At 42.2% G+C, this 22,005-nt stretch overlaps 1 protein-coding gene across 15 annotated transcripts in view; it reads left to right on the forward strand.

Annotated features, from left to right (window-relative positions):
• Positions 1–22,005, forward strand: part of LOC106828404 (Fc receptor-like protein 5) — a 61,247-nt gene that overhangs the window by 20,737 nt on the left and 18,505 nt on the right. For 11 of the 15 annotated variants that reach the window (XR_011498194.1, XR_011498195.1, XM_070497480.1 and 8 more), the window contains 7 exons: positions 10,357–10,377; positions 11,627–11,881; positions 12,839–13,093; positions 13,344–13,676; positions 15,236–15,520; positions 18,124–18,402; positions 21,195–21,473. Coding sequence is in view for 13 of the 15 variants with exons in the window: in XM_070497480.1 (XP_070353581.1) it covers positions 10,357–10,377; positions 11,627–11,881; positions 12,839–13,093; positions 13,344–13,676; positions 15,236–15,520; positions 18,124–18,402; positions 21,195–21,473 (1,707 nt within the window). In the remaining 2 variants the exon portion in view is untranslated. The remainder of the gene's footprint in view (positions 1–10,356; positions 10,378–11,626; positions 11,882–12,838; positions 13,094–13,343; positions 13,677–15,235; positions 15,521–18,123; positions 18,403–21,194; positions 21,474–22,005) is intronic. The other 4 variants (XM_070497477.1, XM_044758545.2, XM_044758546.2 and 1 more) reach the window with 2 other exon arrangements.

Below are 22,005 nucleotides of genomic sequence, written 5' to 3' on the forward strand. Positions count from 1 at the left end.
GAGTTAAGTTTTGTGTATGGTGCAAGATAATGGTCTATTTTCATTCTTTTGCATGTGGCTGTCCAGTTTTCCCAACACCAATTACTGAATAAATTTTCCTTTCTCCATTGTATGTTCTTGGCTGCTTTGTTGAAGATTGACTGACCATAGATGTGTGGGTTTATTTCTGGGCTTTTGATTCTGTTTCTTTGTTCTGTGTGTCTTTTTTTATTCCAGTACCACAGTTTTGATTACTATTGCTTCCATTGTATATCTCGAAGTCTAGGATTGTGATGTCTCCAGCTTTGTTCTTTTTTCTCAGGGTTGCTTTGGCTATTCAAGATCTTTGTTGTTCTACATAAATTTGTTCTATTTCTTTGTTCTATTTCCATGAAGAATGTTATTGGTATTCTGATTGGGGTTGCATTTAATCAGTAGGTTGCTTCAGGTAATACAGGCATTTTTAACTGTGTTTATGCTTCCAATCCATGAGAATGAAATATGCTCCATTTATTTACATCTTCTTCAATTTCTTTTTTTTTTTTTATAGATTGGCACCTGAGCTAACGTCTGTTGCCAATCTTCCTTTTCTTTTTCCTTCTTCTCCCCAAAGCCACCCAGTACATAGTTGTATATTCTAGTTGTAGGTCCTTCAGGTTCTGCTATGTAGGACACCACTTCAGCATGCCTTGATGAGCAGTGCTAGGATCCGAACCAGTGAAACCCTGGGCTGCTGAAGCGGAACGCACAAACTTAACCACTTGGTCACAGGGCCGGCCGCCAATTTCTTTCAATAATGTCTTATAGTTTTCAGTGTATAGATCTTTTACCTCTTTGGTTAAATTTATTCCTAGGTATTTTATTCTTCTTGTTGCAATTGTAAATGAGACTGTATACTTGACTTCTCTTTCTGCTGGTTCATTAGTAGTGTATAGAAATACAACTAATTTTTGTAAATTGATTTTGTACCCTACAACTTTGCTGTAGTTGTTGATTATTTCTAATAGCTTTCTGATGGATTCTGTAGGGTTTTCTACATAGAGAGTTCTGTCATTTGCAAATACTGACAGTTTTAATACTTCCTTTCCTATTCGGATCCCTACTATTTCTTTTTCTTGCCTAATTGGTCTGGCCAAAACCTCCAGTACCATGCTGAATATGAGCGGCAAGAGTGGGCACACTTGTCTTGTTCCTGTGCTGAGACGGATGACTTCTAGTTTTCTAGATTTGGTATGATGTTAGCTATGGATTTGTCATATATGTCCTTTATTATGTTGAGGGACTTTCCTTCTATACCCATTTTATTGAGAGTTCTTATCATAAATTGATGTTAGATCTTGTCAAATGCTTTCTCTGCAGCTATTGACATGATCATGTGACTTTTATTCCTCATTTGGTTAATGTGGTGTATTACATTGATTGATTTGCACATGTTGAACCATCCCTGTGTCCGTTGTATAAATCCTACTTGATCATGGTGTATGACCCTTTAAATGTATTGCTGTATTCAGTTCACCAATATTTTGTTGAGGATTTTTTCATCTATGTTCTTCAGCGATATTGGCCCATAGTTTTCCTTCTTTGTGCTGTCTCTGCTGGTTTTGTCATCAGGGTAATGTTTGCCTCCTAGAATGAGTTAGGAAGCAGTCCATCTTCTTCAATTTTTTGGAATAGTTTGAGAAGGATAAGTATTAAATCTTCTTTGAATGTTTGGTAGAATTCTCCAGAGAAGCCATCTGGTCCAGGACCTTTGTTTTGGGGGAGGTTTTTGATTACTCTTTCAATCTCTTAACTTGTGATTGATCTACATAGATTTTCTCTTTCTTTTTGGGACTTTGTTTGAGTCTAAGAATTTACCTACTTCTTCTAGAATATCAAATTTGTGGGCATATAGTTTTTTATAGTATTCTCTTATAGTCCTTTGTATTTCTGTGGTATCCATTGTAATTTCTCCTCTTTCGTTTCTAATGTTACTTATTTGAGCTTCTCTCTGATTTCCTTTGTGAGTCTGGCTAAGGGTTTGTCAATCTTCTCAAAGAACCAGCTCTAGTTTCATTGATCACTCTACTGTTTTTTTTTTTTTTTTGAGTCTCTATTTCATTTATTTCTGATCTAATTTTTATTGTTTCCCTCCTTCTGTTCACTTTGGACTTCATTTGTTCTTCCTTTTCTAGTTCTTTTAGATATAATTTAAGATTACCTATTTGATATTTTCTTGTTTGTTGAGGTGGGCCTGTATTGTTATGAGTTTCCCTCTTATAACTGCTTTTGCTGCATCCCAGAAGAGTCGGTATGTTGTATTTTCATTTTCATTAGTCTCCACGTATTTTTCAATTTCTCCTTTGATTTCTTCATTGAATCAACGGGTGTTCAGTAGAATATTGTGTAGTCTCCACATATTTATGACTTTCCCAGCCTTTTCCTAGTAGTTGATTCCTAGTTTCATAGCATTGTGGTTGGAAAAGGTGCTTGGTATGATTTTAATCTTTTTAAATTTATTGAGGCTTGGCTTGTTTCCCAACATATATTCTATCTTTAAGAATGTTCCATGTGCACTTGAGAAGCAGGTGTATTCTGCTGTTTTTGGATGGAATGCTCTCTGTATATCTATTAAGTCCATCTGGTCTAGTGTTTCATTTAAATCCACTATTTCCTTGTTGACTTTCTGTCTGGGTCTATCCATTGATATAATTGGGGTGTTGAGGTCCCCTACTATTATTATGTTGCTTTTAATTTCTCCCTTTAAGTCTTTTAATAGTTGTTTTATATACCATGATGCTCCTGTGTTAGGTGCACATATATTTAAAAGTGTTATGTTCTCTTGGTGGAAAGTCTCTTTTATCATTACATACTGCCCCTCTTTATCTCTTATTGTCTTTTTTTTTTAAAACAGCTTTTTTTTTTTAAGATTTTATTATTTCCTTTTTCTCCCCAAAGCCCCCCGGTACACAGTTGTATATTCTCCGTTGTGGGTCCCTCTAGTTGTGGCATGTGAGACGCCGCCTCAGCATGGTCCAATGAGCAGTGCCATGTCCGCGCCCAGGATTCGAACCAACGAAACACTGGGCCGCCTGCAGAGGAGCGCACGAATTTTTAACCACTCAGCCACGGGGCCAGCCCCTCTTATTGTCTTTTTTATCTTGAATTATGCTTTGTCTGATATAAATATGGCAACATCTGCTTTCTTTTGTTTGCCATTAATTTGCTTGGAGGATCATCTTCCATCCCTTCACTCTGAGCCTATGTCTGTCTTTAGAGCTGAGATGTGTTTCCTGATGGCAGCATATTGTTGGGTTTTGTTTCCTAATCCATCCAGCTATTCTGTGTCTTTTGATTGAAGAATTCAATCTATTTACATATAGAGTGGTTATTAATATATAAGGGCTTAATACTGCCATTTTACCTCTTATTTTCTGATTGTTCTATATTTCTTTTGTTTCTCTTCCACTGTATTTCATTATGTTGGGTTTCTGTGGAGGTTTTCTCGGTTTTCTCTTTGTTTAGGAATTGTGGTTCTGCTCTGATTTTTTTGTCTAGTGGTTACTGTGAGGTTTTTATAAAAGCTCTCATAAATGAGATAGTCTGTTTTCAGACAGCATCTTATCTCCATTAACCTAAGCAGGTTTCATTCCTTCCCTCTTCTCCTTCTGAGTTACTGTTGTCACAGATTCTTCTGTTTTGTGTTGTGAGTTTGTGACTATGTTGAAGTGTTGTATAGCTATTTTTGATACTTTCCTTCCCTTTATCTTTTAAGTTATAATTAAGTGTTTGCTACCCTGTTCTAAAAGAGAGCTGCAATTTTCTGATTTTGTCTGTCTCTTTATCTCCTTGCTCAAAGCGCTGTAGACCTTTGCCTTTTTGTTTCAGATATGAGAGCATCCTTAATCAATCCGGTAGGGGAGGTCTAGAGGTGATGAACCCTCTCAGTTTTTGTTTATCTGGGAAAGATTTTATTGCTTGATCATATCTGAAGGATAGTTTTGCTGGATAGAGTATTCTTGGCTGAAAGTTTTTGTCTTTCAGTATTTTGAATATTCATTCCATTCTCTCCTAGCCTGTAAGGTTTCTGCTGAGAAATCTTCTAAAGCCTGATAGGGGTTCCTTTGTAGGTCACTTTCTTCTTCCTTGCTGCCCTTAATATTTTTTCTTTGTCGTTGACTTTTTCCAGTCTTACTATTATATGCCTTGGAGAAGATCTTTCTACAGTGATGTAATTAGGAGTTTTATTGGCTCAGGTATTTGTAAGACTGATTCCTTCCCCAGGATTGGGAAATTCTCAGCTATTATTTCTTTGAACAAGCTCTTTGCTCCATTATCCCTTTATTCTCCTTTTGGGATACCTGTGATCCTTATGTTATTTTTCCTAATTGAGTCAGATATTGCTCAAAGAATTTCTTCATTTTGTTTTAAATCTTTGTTCCCTCTCCTGCTCCACTTGACTCATTTCTAGGTTTCTATCCTCGAGCTCACTAATTCTCTCCTTTATATAGTCTCATCTGTTTTTAATGCTTTCTACATTATTTTTCATTTCACTTATTGTGTTTTTCATCTCCAGAAGCTCTGTTTTTTTTTTTTAGAGTTTCAATTTCCTTGATGAAGTACTCCTTCTGTTCACTAATTTTATTCCTGCCCTCATTGAACTATCTCTCTGAGTTTTCTTGTAACTCATTTTCTTTATGACAGCTATCATGAACTCTCTGTCAGTCAGATTGTAATCTGTGACTTTTAAGTTTGGTTTCTGCAGAGCAGTCCTTCTCCTTCTCTTCTGCCATGTTACTGTAGCTCTTCAAGGTGTTTGATGAATTGGTCTTCTGCTGACACTTTTATGATACTAATCACCTTTCTTATTTAGGTATGGCTTTGGTTACTTTGTTTCTGTGCTGCTTTGGGTTATATTTGAGAGCCTGCACATTCCTCTCTCCACTGCTTCTGCCAGGGGCATCATCAGTGCCCTCCTTGTGCAGCTCATGCCTCTGTGGCTGCTGATGCCTTTCCTTTAGTCTCAATTGTCACTACCAGGGTCACCAGGCTGCAAGCATTTCTAATATTTCTGTGGTCAACTTGGTCTTGTGTTCCTCAAGTGGTTCTCCACAGGCTCTTCTTGGGTTCAAATGCTGCTGCCCTGTGCACCACCTGTGCTGCTGTTCTTGGCTTGTCTGTGGTTTCTGGTTGCACTGCAACCATGGGTGCTGGATTCATAGGTGTTGCTGTCACTGCTTGGGCCAAGGGACTTGGAGAACTGTGCACAGCCCCCACTGTTGGTGGAGCTGATGTTTGTGATGCCACGACTGGGGGCTGGATCACCAGTTCTGCTGTGGTTACTGAAGCATCTGGTCATAGGTTCCACCTGCTACCACTAGGGAGGAGGAGGGGCTAAGCAGGTTGAAGTTTTTGTGGTTGCTCACTGTGCAGCTTCTGATCTCTAGTGGTAGCTGGTGTGTTTTTAAAACTCAGGTTAGAGTATCCCACCCCAGCTGGGAAATCAAGCTTTGAATACTATCTCCACTGTTGGAAAGACCTGGCCAATGCTGTAGAAGGGGTAAGGGGCATGCACACTGGATCTGCTGGTAGACAGGCAGGGAGCACTCTGATCCACACTCTCTGCCCTTGCCAGACTGTTCAAGCAAGCCACGCTTGTGTCCTTGCAAATTTCTGGACCAGTTTGGGGATCGGTGCCTTTAATCATCGCTGCTAAGGCAGGCAGGAGGGGGCTTCTCCCCTAGTTCCATTTCATTCCAAGGGTCCAGTCCGCCCACCTTCAGCTGTATAGATGCCTGGATTTCTTATGCATTCTGTTGTGCTGTGTAGGGAATCCTCTGTTTGTCAATGGATGTTGAACTCATTGTTGGATATGAGAATATGTCCAATTGGATGTGACTTAGAGGGGAGAAGCAAAGGGAACAACTCACTCTGCCATGATGCTGATGTCACTCTCTACTATAGTTTTTTTTCTTTGTGATTACCATAATTACTGAGAAATCTTATAGTTAAGGGGTCAATTTAAACTGAGAAGTATACTTTAATCACATTTAAAAACTCTCCTCTTTCTTCTCTTCCCTCCACATTTTGTTTTGATGTCACAATTTATATATTTTTATACTGTTTGTACATTAACAAATAATTGTAGTTATAGTTGTTTTTAATACTTTTATCTTTTTTAACTTTTCTGCTTGAGTTAAACATGATTTATGTACCACCATTATAGTGTACTATGGTCTGAATATTTGTGTTCCCAAAAATTCACATGTTAAAATCCTAACCCTTAAGGTGATACTATCAGGAGATGGGGCCTTTGAGAGGTGATTAGGTCATGAGGGCAGAATCCTCATGAATGAGATTAGTGCCCTTATACATGAGGTCAGAGGAGCTCTCTCACACACTCTGCCATGTGGGGTTACAGTGAGAAGATGACTGTCTACAATCAACTGGATCCTCACCAGATACGAATATACTAGTACCTTGCTCTTGGACTTTACAGCCTCCAGAACTGTGAGAAATAAATACCTGTTGTTTATAAGCTACCCAGTCTATAACACTTTTGTCATAGCAGCCTGAATGGACTAAGAAACAGGATTAGAGAGTTTTGAATTTGACTACACAGTTACCTTTACCAGTGAGTTTTATACTTTTATGTGTTTTCATGTGCTAATCAGTGTCTGTTCATTTCAACTTGAAGAGTTCCTTTTAGTTTTTTTGTAAGGCAGTTCTCATGGTAACTCCCCCAGCTTTTTTTGTCCTGTGAAAATCTTTATCTCCCCTTCATTTTTGAATGACAGCTTTGCCAGGTATAGTATTTGGGGTTGGAAGTTTTTTTCTTTCACTGTTTTGAATATATCTTCCCACCCTTTCCTGGCCTGTAATATTTCTACTGAGAAATCCACTCTAAGTTTTACTGGGGCTCCCTGGTACGTGAAGAGTAACTTTTCTCTTGTTGATTTCAAAATTCTCTCTTTGTGTTTGACTTTTAAGAATTTGATTACAATATGTCTTGGTTTAGATCTTTTGATGTTCAACTTATTTGGGGTACTTTGAGAATCATGAACCTGGGTATTCATTTTCCTCCTTAGATTGGATAAGTTTTCTGTCATTGTCTCTTTAAATAATCTTTATGCCCTTGTCGTTTGCTCTTTCTGGGACTCCAGTAGTGTGTATACTGGTTATTTTAATGGTACCCATAAGTCACATAGGCTTTCTTACACTTTTTCATTCCTTTTTCTTTTTGTTCCTTTAACTGGATAATTTCAAATGACTTGTCTTCGAGTTTGTTGATTCATTCTCTTGCATGATTGATTATGCTATTGAAGGTCACCATTAAACTTTTTGGTTCAGTTATTGTATTCTTTAGTTCCAAGATTTCTGTTTAGTTCTTTTTTATGTTTTCTATTTCTTTTTTAAAATTTCCATGTGGTGTATGTATTGTTTATCTGATTTTATTTAGTTGTCTGGGTTCTCTTATAGTTCATTGAGCTACTTTAAAACAATTATTTTGAATTCTTTGTTGGGTAGTTCATGGATCTCCATTTCTTTAGGGTCAGTTACTGGCACTTTATTAGTTTCCTTTGGTGTTCTCATGTTTGCCTGACTCTTCATGATTTGTGCAGCCTTGCATTGGTGTTTGTGTATTTAGAAGAGCAGGCACCTCTTCCAGTCTTTGCAGACTGTTTTTGGCAGATAAATCCCATCCTCTGCTGCTTCCTTTGACTTACAGGGCTGCCTCCAGGATTGTGATGGAGCAGGGCTGGAGCTGGGCCTTGCAGCTGTTGCTGGGTCTGCACTTGGGTCTTTAGTTAGCAACTGTGTTACTGGGGATGTGGATGGGTGTGATGTCTGCTGGGTCTTTGAGTACAGCTCTGTTGGGTCACTTGGTTGGTCCCTGGGCAGCAAGAACTACCTTTGGACCACAGTGGAGTGGGAGTGGAGCAAGGTCACAGGATTGCTTCAGCAACAGCAGTCAGGTCTGAGGTCGGTGGGCATGTTACCAGGGCATAGATAGGCATGGCTCCTCCTTGGTCCCATGGCAGAAGTGACTGGTGGCAGAAACACAGACAAGTAGCGCTAGAGTTGAATGCACAGGAGGATGGGGCAGCTTTCAGTTTGCAGATGGGGTTATAGTCAGTGAGGCTGCCACCAGGGCATGTGCCTGCCTTCTTAAAGTGGCTGTCCTTGGTCTTGGGCTCCACTGGGGTTTCACAACCCCCTTACTTGGATCTGAAATCTTCCCACTTTTGTCTGAAGATGGCTGCCAAATATTGGTTTCTTTTGGGGGGAATGCAGGGTGTAGACCTCTTATTCCACCATCTTGCTTCCAGCACATGATATTCTAATTGTACCTGTGAGTGTGTATAAGCCTCTATCAATTCATACACATAAACTGGTTGGTTTTCACCAAAGTGGAGAATATTAGAATAAAAAATATTTATTCATTTACTCAAAAAAATTTTAGTAACATTTATGCACAGCACTTCACTAGGTTCTGAGCATAATGGGAAGACATGGGAGGCAGTATTTCTGTGCTCAGGCAGCTTCTTATACAGAAGGGCCCCCAAAAAGACCAATGTACAAGAAGCAGCTATGTAACAAGATCCCAGTTAAATAATTGTCCAGGCAAAGTTACCAGTGATGGTGCAAGCAGCTAATAAAGTATATGCAGGTAGCTGGTAATGCCTTTATGAAACAGAGGGGGACTAGGAGCTGGGAGGGGGGGGTGGGGATAGAATGGAGCACAATGTAATAAAAAAGGACCCCACAGTTGGAAGCTGCATGAAATACTTCAGAAATAGGAAGTACATTCCAGTGTGACACCAATACAGAAAGGCATAACAGGGTAATGGCCAGGAGCATGCGCTTTGGGCTCAAACAGGATGGGTTTAAATTAATGGGCTCAAAACTCCATTCTGTCACCTACTGTCTACTTAAACTATTTTTGGTGTGTAAAATGGGGATAATCAATCATAAAACTTATCTCATGGGGATATTGACAAGATTACATGAAATAATATATGTGAATGTCTACCACATAGAATGCATTCAGAAAAATATTAACTACATTTAAAACAATACAAAATCCATTGTGACCAAGATATCTAATGGCAAAGAATCCATTGATCTCTATAAAACACTTAGGTTTAGATGACTCCTCTATCAGCCCCATGTGGACCAGAACAATGTCTCTCTCACACACACACACTGCTGGATTTCCATTGTCTTGTCCAGTTCCTAGCATATGGTTGGCATTCCAAAAATTTTTGTTGAATAAATTAACCAAATCTAGCCCTCATCTGAAATGTCTAATCAACTTATAAATTTGCCAATTTTGCCTCCTTTCTCTCCCCATTACCCAATTCTGAAACCTGTACCCACCTATCTCTACTTATTGACCTAGTTCTCTAATTAAATGATTACATAATGAATAAATATTCAATAAATATTTATGGAATGTCTCCTATTTGCCAGGCACTGTTATAGCTCCTAGGGAATACATGGTGAACCTGATCTCACAGAATTTCTACTCTAGAGAGGGGAAAGTAAACAAACAAAGTAAAGAAGTAAGTAAGATAATTTCAGATAAACACTCCGAAGAAAATGAAACACAGTCATCTCTTGCTCTGCCTCCTAACTAGTTTCTCTGCTTCACATCTGGTGTCACTGAAGTCTACCCACTGCCAGAGTGATACATCTAAATTACAAATTCTGACCTTGTCACTCTCCTACTTGAAGCCCTTCCATGGATCTCCATTGCTTTTATAATAAAATCTGAGCTACTTACCATCCATGACTTGGGCCCTGCATACCTCTCTCATCTGATCTCTCCCACTACTCCCTACTTCCCAGAACCCCCAACTCATGAACACAAATGCTATTTCTTCACTTTTGTGCCCTTTCTCCTTTGATTACCCTCCCTATAATCTTTTGCCACACACAAACATCTTTGCCTGGCTGACTCCTATGTTCTCATTCAGTTTTCTCAAGCATCACTTCCTTCAGGTACCTTTAATGATCAACTTATCCTGTTTACCACACACACACACACACACACACCCTATACACTGGGATGGGCGGCCCTTCTGTGTGTTTCTAGTATTTCACTTACACCTTGTATGATAATTATATTACTTTGCTTCATATTTCTGTTTCTCCCACCAATCAAATTCTTGGTAGCAGATACCATTTTTCATTCATCTTACAGGTCCAAGCACAATGCCTAATATGTATAGACAATTAATAAATGACCATTAAATTTTTAAAAATGAGTTTTTAATGGAAGAAATAATAAATGGACAGAAAAAAATAGGCATTGCCTTTGAAAAGCCAACGAATTCTTGCTCTATGCTTACCTCTGGTTGGTTATTTATTTATTTATTTATTTGTGTTTTGCAGCTCCTATCAGTGGACAATTTGGTGAGTTCTCCTTTCTTTTGCTCTTCAGTGTCTCTGGATAAAAATGTCTCCCTAATAAATATGAAACATTTATAATGGCTGTCTGAGGATCCCTAATGTCTCCTGTTCTTTTTGTGAAGACCAGTAGAGATGTGACAATGTCACCTGGTCTATTGACATTACCCAGGATAGCTTCATGATCACCCTCTGAACCTCCCTGGAAGAAGTGGTATATGCATAAGCAGCTCCTGGTGTTTGCCATGCCCCACACTTAGTCCTATTGCAAATGGACTCCAGTTAACAAGACAAGATATCTTCCACTCCACTGCAAATGTGCAGGGCTTGGGATAAGATTTTCCTGAGCCAGCAAGCCAGAAAAGCTCCTCTGAAAACATCACATTGTGGAGATACGGCAGCAATATCGCATCCTATACAGTTTCAGGAGTAAAATCCTCCAGGAAATGTGTGGAGAGCATGAGAACATCCAACAACTGAGCCCTTAAAAGGAAGAAATGCATAAAAATTGGAGATTACGAGAGAAGACGAATTGCCTGTTTCACATACTTTCTTAGTTCTGACTCTCATTGCCATTCTTCTCGGTCAGAGAATGTCTTGGATACTTGAGGACCTATGAATAGCAAGAACACTCTTAAATCTCGCTCTTTGTCCAAAATCAGCTGCAGCAGAATTTCATCCTTGTCTAGGTCATGTCTGGACTCCAGTGAATGACTTGTTCATCCTTTGCTCTGCCACAATTAGCTATGATGGGATTTTTCTGATCATTTGCATCATCATGGATAAAATGAAGGTGTTAGACAAGTTCATCTCTCAAGCTTTTCTCAGTGCCAAAATCTTAAGATAACATAGTTCATCCTTTTAGAGAAAGTGCAAAATTGTGATTTTAATAACTCTTTGGGAAGTTGTTATGGTTTTATGAACAGGATGAAGTGGCAGGGGCAAGGGGTGACTTTTCTAGGATCCGTTACATAACAGGATAAGTAGCCATTTTTTCCCATTGACGGTTGGCAGTGAATCTTGCTGCTATTGCCCTCTTAAAGTCATTTTGCTTATTGCCATCCCCTGAGCAATCACTGTCCCCTGGGAAGGTGACTGCGCTGGCTGACACGCAGACTTGAGTGATCAATAACCTTTCCAGGGGGTTTTCTTTGGGATTTTCTAAAGTCATATCCTCCAGTCTGTCCCCCACAAACCACAGTAATGGGGACTGCAAGCAACTCCAGCTCAGATTCTTTTTTTCTTTCCTCCTCAGCAACTGGACCTAAATCTGTGATTTCCCTCCATCCTCCATGGACCGTTGCCTCCCAAGGAGAGAAGGTGAAACTGATCTGCAATGGACCTCACTTCAGCCAACCAGGGAAAGCAACATGGTACCGTTGGTACCATAGGGGAGAAATATCAAGTGAAACCCTAACTAACACCCATGAGGTTCATGATTCTGGGGAGTACAGTTGCCAGACCTCAGGCTCGCTCCTAAGTAACCCTGTGAGCTTGCTCTTTTCCGCAGGTGAGAAAAAAGTGAAAGAATTAAAAACTTTTGAAATCATATAGTTACCTAAAACTTACCCAATATTTACTGAATCAGAATCTATAGGAATAGGACTGAGGAATTTTTATTTTGTACAAGCCTCTCTAGTAAAAGGAAATTTGAGAACAATTTATTTGAATGGTTCCTGGATCTATGTATGGTTTTAAGAATAGATCATTTACATGAAATAATAAGCAGCATGAGGATTATTCATATTTAGAGATGATAGATAGATAGAAGGGTACAGGGATAGAGAGTTGGAGAAAAGAAGAACCATTTCCTTTCTTGTCCAAAAGCCGCCTGTTTTGAATTTGAAGCAGTATCTTTCTAGTTATAATGCTCCTTAATTTAGTGAACAAGGAAACAGTATAGTAGCAATGAATAAATAAAATGCTTATCCTCTTTTACCTGACAATTCCCCTCTTAAGAATTTACCTACTGAAACAATCATGGATATACACCTACGAAACTGCAGGACCTTAAATGGTCAAGAAAAGAAAACTCATTAAATAAATTACATTGCTGCCATTGAAGGAAACTTTGTGACCATTGAAAACTGGGTTCAGTAGTGATATTGATGACAGAAAAGTGTTCAGGGCATAGTAAGGGAAAAGCAAGTTATCAAAGAGGTGAATATTATTCCAATTTCATAAAAAAAATGCACACACTCTCACATACATGCACATGGAAAAGAGAACTGGAAAAGCATATGCCAAAATCTGGGTGGTGAGATGATAGGAGATTTTTATTTGCATTTCTGCTTTCCTAATTTTTTCAAGACATATGTGTTCAATGTAAAATCAGAAAGCAGAAATGACAATTATTTTAAGAATGCTTTTCCCAGCCCTCTTTCCTATAAAATCTACTTGGAACAATAACAAAAAGAAGGGAGAAACAATGAGGTGAAAGAAATAACGGGTGTTGTGTTTCCTACAGCTACCCTCATCCTGCAGGCTCCACTTTATGTGTTTGAAGGAGACTCCGTGGTTCTGAGATGCCGAGCAAAGGCAGGAGTAGCACTGACTAATGTGACCCTATACAAGAATGATAGATTGCTGGCATTCCTTAGTAACACCTCTGACTTTCAGATTCATCAAGCACATCTGAAGGACAATGGAGCATATCACTGTACTGGATTTAAGAAAGGTTGTTGCTCTATTATTTCAAACAGAGTCAATATCCAAGTCCAAGGTAAAGACTTCATTACTTGTGAAATGGGTTAGTCAGAAGCAGGGTCTCTGAGGTTGTAGAAGGGAGAATAGGAAGAAAAGGGTGGACTGGAATACCATTGAACCTCCGGGTGCATTCCTGTAAGGAACAGAGAAAGCGCAACTGTGCTTTGGGCTGAAGGATGCTAGGAATCAAAAGTGGCATCTCTTTCTGTGCCTGCTTTTGTATGCTCTGCATGCCGGTGCTGAGGATGAATTATGTTTTTCTCCAGAGCACTTCCAAGCCTCATTGCTTTGGGACTGTTGTAATCTTTCTGTAGAGCTGCTTCACCATCCTGTGCTGAGAGCCAACTCCTCCTGGCCCACTGAGGGGGAACCGGTGACCCTCACCTGTGAGATCCAGCTCCCTCCACAGAGGTCAGATGTCCGGCTCCAGTTCTGCTTCTTCAAGGATGGACAGATCCTGGGGCCAGGGTGGAGCAGCTCCCCAGAATTCCAGATCAACACCATATGGAGAGAAGACTCAGGGTCTTACTGGTGCAAGGCACAGACAGTGACATCCCGTGTCTGGAAACAGAGCCGGACATCCCAGATATATGTGCAGAGTGAGTGTCAGTGGGTTCTGAGATTTCCCAGGACTGGGGCTTCCCAGAGCCAGACAGGGTTGCACATCTTCTTGGGCCACTGGTCCATGTGGAAAGTGCTTCTCATACCTATGGGAAAGGGAGCTGTACATCAACTCTTGTGGACATCTTAGAAGAACTTAGAACCAAGAAAGTCTAAGAAAAGGTTATGTTTTTCCTTCAGCCCCATGAGATAGAACTCTTTCTTTGCCCTCTGAAAGCTGTCTTCCTTGACACCATTTTTTTTTCCTGCTAGGCCCATAGGCATAAACTGTGGGCTATGGCAGAGCCCTCTGGCTAGGCTGGATGGACTGTGCTCAGCCAGATGGACAGATTCCTAGAATGTTAGATGCCTGGAGCAGAACACGCAAGAATAAGACAATCAAAGGACAGAAGTTTTGGGAATAAGTGGTTCCAACTTAACGCCACCAGGGATGGTTTTGTACCAACTTTTGCTTTTCTCTAAGTCTCTGAAGTTGTATAGGTTTCAAGCACTACTGCTACCCAATGGTCAAATGCCTCCCCAGATTAAATTTGATCTCTCTAATAGGAAATCTTTTTGAGCATTAGGAAGGGATACATAGTCTGGGGTGGATGCTTTGCTGAGTGAGAAGGGAGTGAAAGTGGTAGGACACTCTATAAATTCATTCCCAATCCTAGGCAAAAAAAAAAAAAAAAAAAAAAAAAGGTTCTATAACTGTTTCTTCTAAACTTCCTAGATTTTATAATCTTCTCTTCTCCAATCACAGGTAGCAGGTATTTCTTCCAACACCAGTTTAAAGAATGACAATTCAGAGAAGGTGGAGAGGTTGTTCCCCAAGACTTGCAACACAGTAATTTCTAGCATAAAATCTCCCCCAGCAGAATTAATGGAACCCCAGCCTCTAGCTCTGTTCCCACTGTGTTCAGGTATCTTGATCTTCGTGACCCCAGGAAGACTCAAAAAGACACTGCTCTAGTCCAATATCAGTATGTATCCACCTAGAGAGTGGAGCATTTTCATCACAGATTTTCCCACCTAGGAGGACTGTCCTGGGTCCACCTCCTCTGACCATTTAACTGACAAGCTAGAGGGGTTAAGAAGTGCTTGCTTGAGGGTAAACTTATTGTATATGCCAATGATTTGCACTGCAGTGACCACAGCTCCAGGACAAGCATCTCTGATGCCAAATCTCCTTGGCCCCTTCACCACCCCCACCACTTCCCCCAAGCAATGCCTGGGTACTGGATGTAATCTCTGGAATAACTGGCCTGTGCTCTGCCAGGAGATAGGTGGGACATGAGGGAAAGTGGACAGGGTTGCCTCTTTCATTGAGCAGGATCCTCCACAAGATCATTAGGGAGCAGAGAGTCTCCCAAAGCATGGAGGGAACACAGTCTCTCCACGACTTCCTCCTTCTTCTCAAGGAAAAAGCCCAATTCCACCCCAGGCCAATACTTCACATTGGATCAGCAGATTTAGCCCTTCCGATCCTGTGACTCTTTTCTAGCCATGAGTACCCCACTGCCAAGAGTCTTATATGTCATTTTTATTCATTTAGGAGTTGTTGCCAATGTCCAAATGCACACCCGCCCAGCCTTAGAGTTGGTGTTTGCAGGGCATGAACTGGTCCTCATCTGCTCAGTAGATGGAGTCCCAGGGCCTGTCAGAATCTTCTGGTACAAAACATCAAACAAGAAGCCTATGAAAGCAAAGATTCAGAATTCCCTGAATGAAGAATTCAAGATCTCCATGGTGAAAAAGAGAGATGCTGGAGAGTATTACTGTGAAGCCAACAACGGTCGCCTCTCCTTTCGCAGCAAGCCAGTGACCATCAATGTGAAAGGTGCGTCTGCTAGATATTATCTGAGGAATGGGTTATAAAACTTAGTGAAGACTACAAGGTAGTTGGGAGGGAATGGATATCGATAGTTAACAATAATTTAATACTCTGAATAGCCCTTTATTTTTACAAATTCCTTCTTAGTGTAAGTGAAATGTCTCCTGGGAATAAAGGCATAGCAAATACAATATTAAAACCAGGTCTCATCTGGCTCTGTGTCTCTCATTAAGCCTCATTGATTTAAGGATGTGCAGGGACCCTCCCTGACCAGCTTGTTGTCTCTTTCAGCCCCAGTAACACATCCTTTCTTCACCATCAGGGCCCCTAGGGTACAGGATGTTGTGAAGAAAGTGGTCGAGTTTCACTGGGAAATCAAGGGAGCCTCTCTCCCATCCTGTATCAGTTTTATCATGAGGCTGAAATCCTGAGGACCCCAGACCTCTATAGAGGAGGAGCGTCCCTCAATCTCCGTGCCCACAGAACATTCTGGGAATGACTCCTGTGCCAAGATGGTGGCCTGGGGATCCAGCCAGCAAGGAGAGGCCACTTTCCATCAAAAATGCATTAACTGACCGCAAGAAGTCACAGCCAGGTTCAGGCTGCATGTTCTCCACAGTCTAGAGACTCCAACTCTGAAATTCGCAGGCTTTGGCTCACATGGGATCAGAGCAAGCTTGTTACCTCCACTTGGCAGTTCTGAGCTCTTCCCTGTGACCACATTCTCAGGAACTCAGGAATTCCTTAGAGTGAATCAACATGAAAACATACAGTCTGACCCAAACTCCACTAACATAGTTATGAGAACTTTTTAGAGTCCAAACCCTGTCAGATCAGCAATCTCTGGCCAAAGAGAAATTACAGAGTTCAGCATCACCTGACTTAGATAATACTCAGTCCTTGAGTCTTCTGTCAATCAACAAAAGTCCAGCCACTCCTGGTTTCACTCCTTCTCTTACTGCTACCCAACAAATCTCTACTCTTACCTGCTTTTTGTCTCTTACCCAAGTCATCTGCATTAGTCTGTTCAGGCTGCCATAACAAAATACTGGGTGGCTTAAGCAACAGAAATGTATTTTCTCACAGTTATGGAGACTAGAAGTCCAAGATCAAAGTACCTGTAGGATTGGTTCTAAGGAGGGCTTTCTTTCTGGCTTGCAGTTGGCTACCTTCTCAGTGTGTCCTCACATGGCTTTTCTTCTACTTGGGCTGAGAGAGAGAGAGGTATCTGGTGTCTCTTCCTCTTCTTATAAGGACATCAGTCTTATAGGATTAGGGCCCCACCCTTATAATCACATTTAACCTTAATTATCTCCTTAAAGGCCCTATCTGTAAATACAGTCACAGTGGGGGGTTACTGGGGATAGAGCTTCAACATATGCATTTTGGAGGGAAACAGTTCAGTTCATACCACCATCCTAATGTCCTCATTGGCTCCCAGATCTTGGAACAAGTGTCTATCTCTTGTGGGCCTCATTATTCAACCAGCCCAGATACTGTCACACTCCTTAAAGTGTCTGCAGCATCCCTCTCTTTCTCTCCGGTCTCCAACATCTGTAGAACTCTGTTTCTCTCTTTTGTCCTCTGAATCCCCAGATACTTAAGTACCGAATCAATCTGAGTAGCTCACAAGTCATTTCTATCTACCAGAGTTATGGAAGCATCCATCCACATGTTGTATCAATGAAGTTAATTTTTGACAATAACCAATGTACACAACCATGTATGTTACAGAGACAGGTAGCAACATCATAGTAGCAACATCATAGTTACTCCAAAGATGTAACTGTGGGGGTAGGGAGAACCCCAGACTTCATCACCTTCTGTACCAGTATCTGATGCCATCCTGCCCTCAAAGTTGCAAAGGTAGTTGTGGTGGTGAGAGGAAAACAGCTTCTGTGGAGCCCTGTGCCATACCCTCCACTCATGGCAAACTCCAGGTCCACTTTTAAGGACATAATGTTATTCAGCACTGGACTAAGTGTCAGGAGACAGAGCCAGGTCCTGTGTGGCTCTGGAAACAGCCTGCTGAGTGGCGACAGGCAGGTGTCCTAACCTCTTCCTGACTCCATATACTCACCTGTAAATACAGAGGGTCATATTGGATGCAGGGAAACTGTAGGAACAGAGGAGAGGGTCCTGGAAGAGTGTATGAGTTTAGTGTATGAGTTTGTATTTGCCAATGAACATGCAGAGCCCTGAGGCCAACTCCAGTGAAGGGAGAACAGTAACTGACAAGAAAGTCAGAATGGCTTGGCAGGTAGGGAGCAGCTCTTCCATGGTCATACAGCAGAGGGAAGGAACAAGGTAAGGGTGTGGGTCTGATGGCAGTAAGATAAAGGACTTTTTCCCTGAGCGTGGCGTTCCCTCTGGAAAATAGGAGTGAGGTCACCTACAATGGGAGACAGGAGAGGACAAAGGGGGCTAGAGGTCTGATGGGAAAGGAAAAGACCAGGGTGAGGACAGGAGAGACCTGCTGAGAAAAGCCTGGGGGGCCGCTGGGCCGCCCTGAGGCCAGAGCAGATGAGATGGGGCATTTCACTGGCCACTGGTTGAAATCAACAGTAAGGGGTAAAAGCAACTGTTGACTAATTTTTTCTCTCCCTCAGTTCCCGTGGCTCCTCCTGGCCTCACCCTCAGCCCTCCTGGGGACCGGGCTCCTGAAGGAGTTGAGGTGACACTTCAGTGTAAAGCCCAGAGAGGTTCTCTTCCAATCCAGTACCAGTTTTTTCGTGAAGATGTATTTCTCAAGGAGATAGAAGTCACTTCATTGAGAACAAGCTCCTTCAGCTTCTCTCTGACTGCAGAGCATTCTGGGAACTACTACTGCACCGCTGACAATGGCCTGGGGGCCCAGCGCAGCAGAGCAGTGCACCTCTCCGTCATCAGTAAGCCCTAGATTCTGCCAATCACCCAGCCCTGGCCTCTCTCACCAACCCCTCCACAAATGCGTTCCCACCTTCCAGTTTCCTCTGCTTCTTTCTCAGGCTAACCCCATGTCCTTCGAGACTCCCTGGCTCACTGAAACAGCTGTTGGCTGCTTTCAAGCCTTGTTCCTTGAGCAGCGAGGTACCATTACACCCCTGGCTGTCTGCACAGCACTTTCTCTCTCCTGGCCCCCAAACTTTGAGGAGCCAAATGCTTTTCTCTTTCTCTCCACTTGTCTGTGAATCCTCAGATGCCTGATTTTTTATTTAGTAAGTTGTTCTCAGTAGCTACAAAATCAGTTCCCAGGGGCACAGAGGTGTCTCCTGTCCAATTAATATCGGATATCGATCACGAACAGTGTACAAAACCATGTAAGATACAAAGACAGGTAGCAGGGTCATAGTTACTCAAAAGGTGTCCGTCTCGCTTAAGCACTTTCGGAGTTGCTTAGGCAATAGCGGGAGGGAGAAACAGACAGGGGAGCAGTTGGAAGAAGGGCAAGAGAGAGCCCCTCGTGAGCAGAGATGCCTTCACCTCTGCTCGCTATGCTTGATGCCTCCAAGGCCGTGAAGGGAATTGTCAACCAGTTATGAAGTTAAACGGTTTCTGTTGAGCCTTGAATCTCAGTTTCGTGCATCTATGTACAGCCAAATTCCAAGCCCAATTTTAGGGGACAGTGTGATTTAGGCTTGTGTTAGTGGCAGAGAGTCCAGTCCTAGTTGGTCCTGGAAGCAGCTTCAGTTTCCTCTTCTGCAAAAAAACAAAACGAGGTTTGAGACAAGCTAAAATCTAGGCTATCCCATGACAGATGTGCAAAAGACTACAAAGGCGAGGATCAGAAAACCCTTGAGGGAGATATCAAAGGAAAGAGACAGACTGGCTGTGCTCCTGAATCCAGAGGCCCGAGGAAATTGGAGGCAGTGACATTATCAAATGCTCTCAGAGATGTATATATATATACTGTACGCCAGACTGTACTGCTGTCCAAGGATGCATCAGACTAGACCAACACGGCCCTGTGCACACAGTGCTTAGGGTCTAAGAGCAGATGTGCGTGAGCAAGAGGGCAAACACCAATCCAAGGGAGAGAAGTACCAGGAGGCTGTGGGGCAAATGGGACAGCACCTCAACCTGAGTGGGATGAGGGGAAATTTCTTAGAAGAGTTCATGTGTGAGCTGAGACCTGAAGGTGAATAGGAAGATTCCAGGAGAAGAAAGGAGAGGTTGAGGGAGGAAGAAAGAGGCTGTGTTCCAGGTTGACTCACGTGCTAAAGAATTGTGGTGAGGGAAGGAAGAAATGTTCAAGGAACTGGAAGGAGATCTTTTCTCATTGACTGCAACATAGAGGGAAATGGTTGGAAGGGGTGGGATGAGGTGGGGGAGGAGGGCAGGCCCAGGTTATTAGGACTTAGAAGCAGTGGTAAGGGCTTGGGCTTTATTCTTAAGGGTAATCTGAGGCCCGAGAATGGTTTTAATACTGGGGAACATCACTCCAGTCACAGGGTGAAGAATGGATGGTAGAAGGGCCAGTCTGGGGAACAGCCAGGAACAGAGGAGATGGACTATGAGGAGAGTGCACAGTCAGACAGGACCCAAGGCCAGCCTCTGCTGAGAAGGAGGAACTCTGAGAGGGACTGTGTCTGAGAGGAGAGACACTATGAAAGTGTGTACCACAGAAACCAAAGGACAGAGTGTTTTAAGCAAAAGATAGTGGGCCAATTCAGATAAGGCAGAGCTGATAGATGAGGAAAGCTAAAGTCACCTCCCCTGAATTTAGTCACAAAACACTGAATACAAAAGCAGAAGAACACAAACGAGAACTGGAATACTGGGGTTTGACTGCTGGCTCACCACTTACTAACTGTGCAATTTAACCCCTTTGGGCCTCAGTTTCCTCATCTGTAAAATAGAAACAATAAAAGTACCTGCCTCATGGGATTGTTTTGATAGTTAAATTAGCGTCTGCATACATGTATTTACAAATTATATATGACAAATACACTACACCAGACACATATTTTAAAGCACTACATTGTCATTATAAGTATCTCTTATCATTATGAGCATCATCATTATAATCGTAAACATGAGCTATCAACTTTAGTAGAGTGGTGAGGATAAAAACCAGGTTGTAATGGACAACAAATAAATGTGAGGTACAGAAATAGAGACAATAAATGTAGGCCACTTTTTCCAAAAGTCTGTCCACAGAAAAAAGGAGTAAGGGGCCCTGGGGAAAATTAAACGCAGTTAGGGTTATTTTGTTTGTTTTGTTGTTTTCTAGTGTAGACAGGGTTAAGTGCATCTAAATGGTGTTTGCAAGAAGCCAACAGAATTAGAGAATTTACATCCAGGACACAGGCAGGGGGGCTCAAGGTCAAGCAAAAGAAGGATCCTCCTTCGGTAGCGAGGAGGGACAGCCCTTCCATGGTCACTGGGCAGAGAGGAGGAGCGAGGGGCTGATGTAGGTAAGGGTGTGGGTCTGATGGCAGCAAGATAAAGGACTTCTTCCTCTGGTAAACAGGAGTGAGGTCACCTACCAAGGGGAGACAGGAGAGGGGAAGGGGTCAGAGGTCTGAGGGGAAAGGAAAAGACCAGCGTGAGGACAGGAAAGAGCTGCTGCGAACAGCCTGGGAGGCCGCTGGGCCACCCTGAGGGCCAGTGGAGATGAGACTGGCATTTCACTGACCACTGGTTGAAATCTACAGTAAGGGGCAGAAGCAACTCCTGACTAATTTTTTCTCTCTCTTAGCTCCAGTGTCTCCTCCTCTCCTCACCCTCAGCCCTCCTGGGCCCTGGGCTGTTGAGGGAGATTTGATGACACTTCACTGTGTAGCCCAGAAAGGTTCTCCCCCCATCCAGTACCAGTTTTATCATGGGGACGTCACCTTGGGGAGCAGTTCAATTCCATCTGGAGTAGGAGCATCCTTCAGCTTCTCTCTGACCTCAGAGCATTCTGGAAACTACCACTGTACAGCTGACAATGGCTTTGGTTCCAAACATAGTGATGCCGTTAGCCTCTCTGTCACAGGTAAGCCCTGCATTCCTGCCAGTCACTCATCCCTGACCCCTCTGGCACCAACCCCTTCAGAAGTCTGCATGTACCTTCCAGTTTCCTACCCCAATGAACCTGATGTCCCACTTTGCTCCTATCTCATAGAGCCAACTATCTGTGGGCCTCAGTCCTCATCCAGCCCTGGCTCAACCAGACCACTAAGATAGCTCAGTACATTCCCCAGCTTTTACCAAATGAATGTATTTTCTCAAATTATCTTCTCATGACCTGTAAGTTCAGTTCCTAAGCCAATTTCTCTTAACTTGATGCACAGAAGCATCTTGCACTTCCCTACTAATGCTTAAATATTAGCTTAGCTGCAAGCACAGTCATGTGGACAAAGCATGGGCAAGATCTTATTTTCTCCAAAGAGTTCCCAAGCAGTTCCAGCTCTCACAGTAGATTTGGAGAGGGCTGAAGGTGAAGGGAAGGGAGGAAATGGCTTCCTGGGAACCAACCCCTTGGTTTTCTGGGGTTTCTATACTCCCTTGTCTTAATCCATTAAACT

Source organism: Equus asinus, chromosome 25, assembly GCF_041296235.1.
Source record: "Equus asinus isolate D_3611 breed Donkey chromosome 25, EquAss-T2T_v2, whole genome shotgun sequence".
NCBI lineage: Eukaryota > Metazoa > Chordata > Mammalia > Perissodactyla > Equidae > Equus > Equus asinus.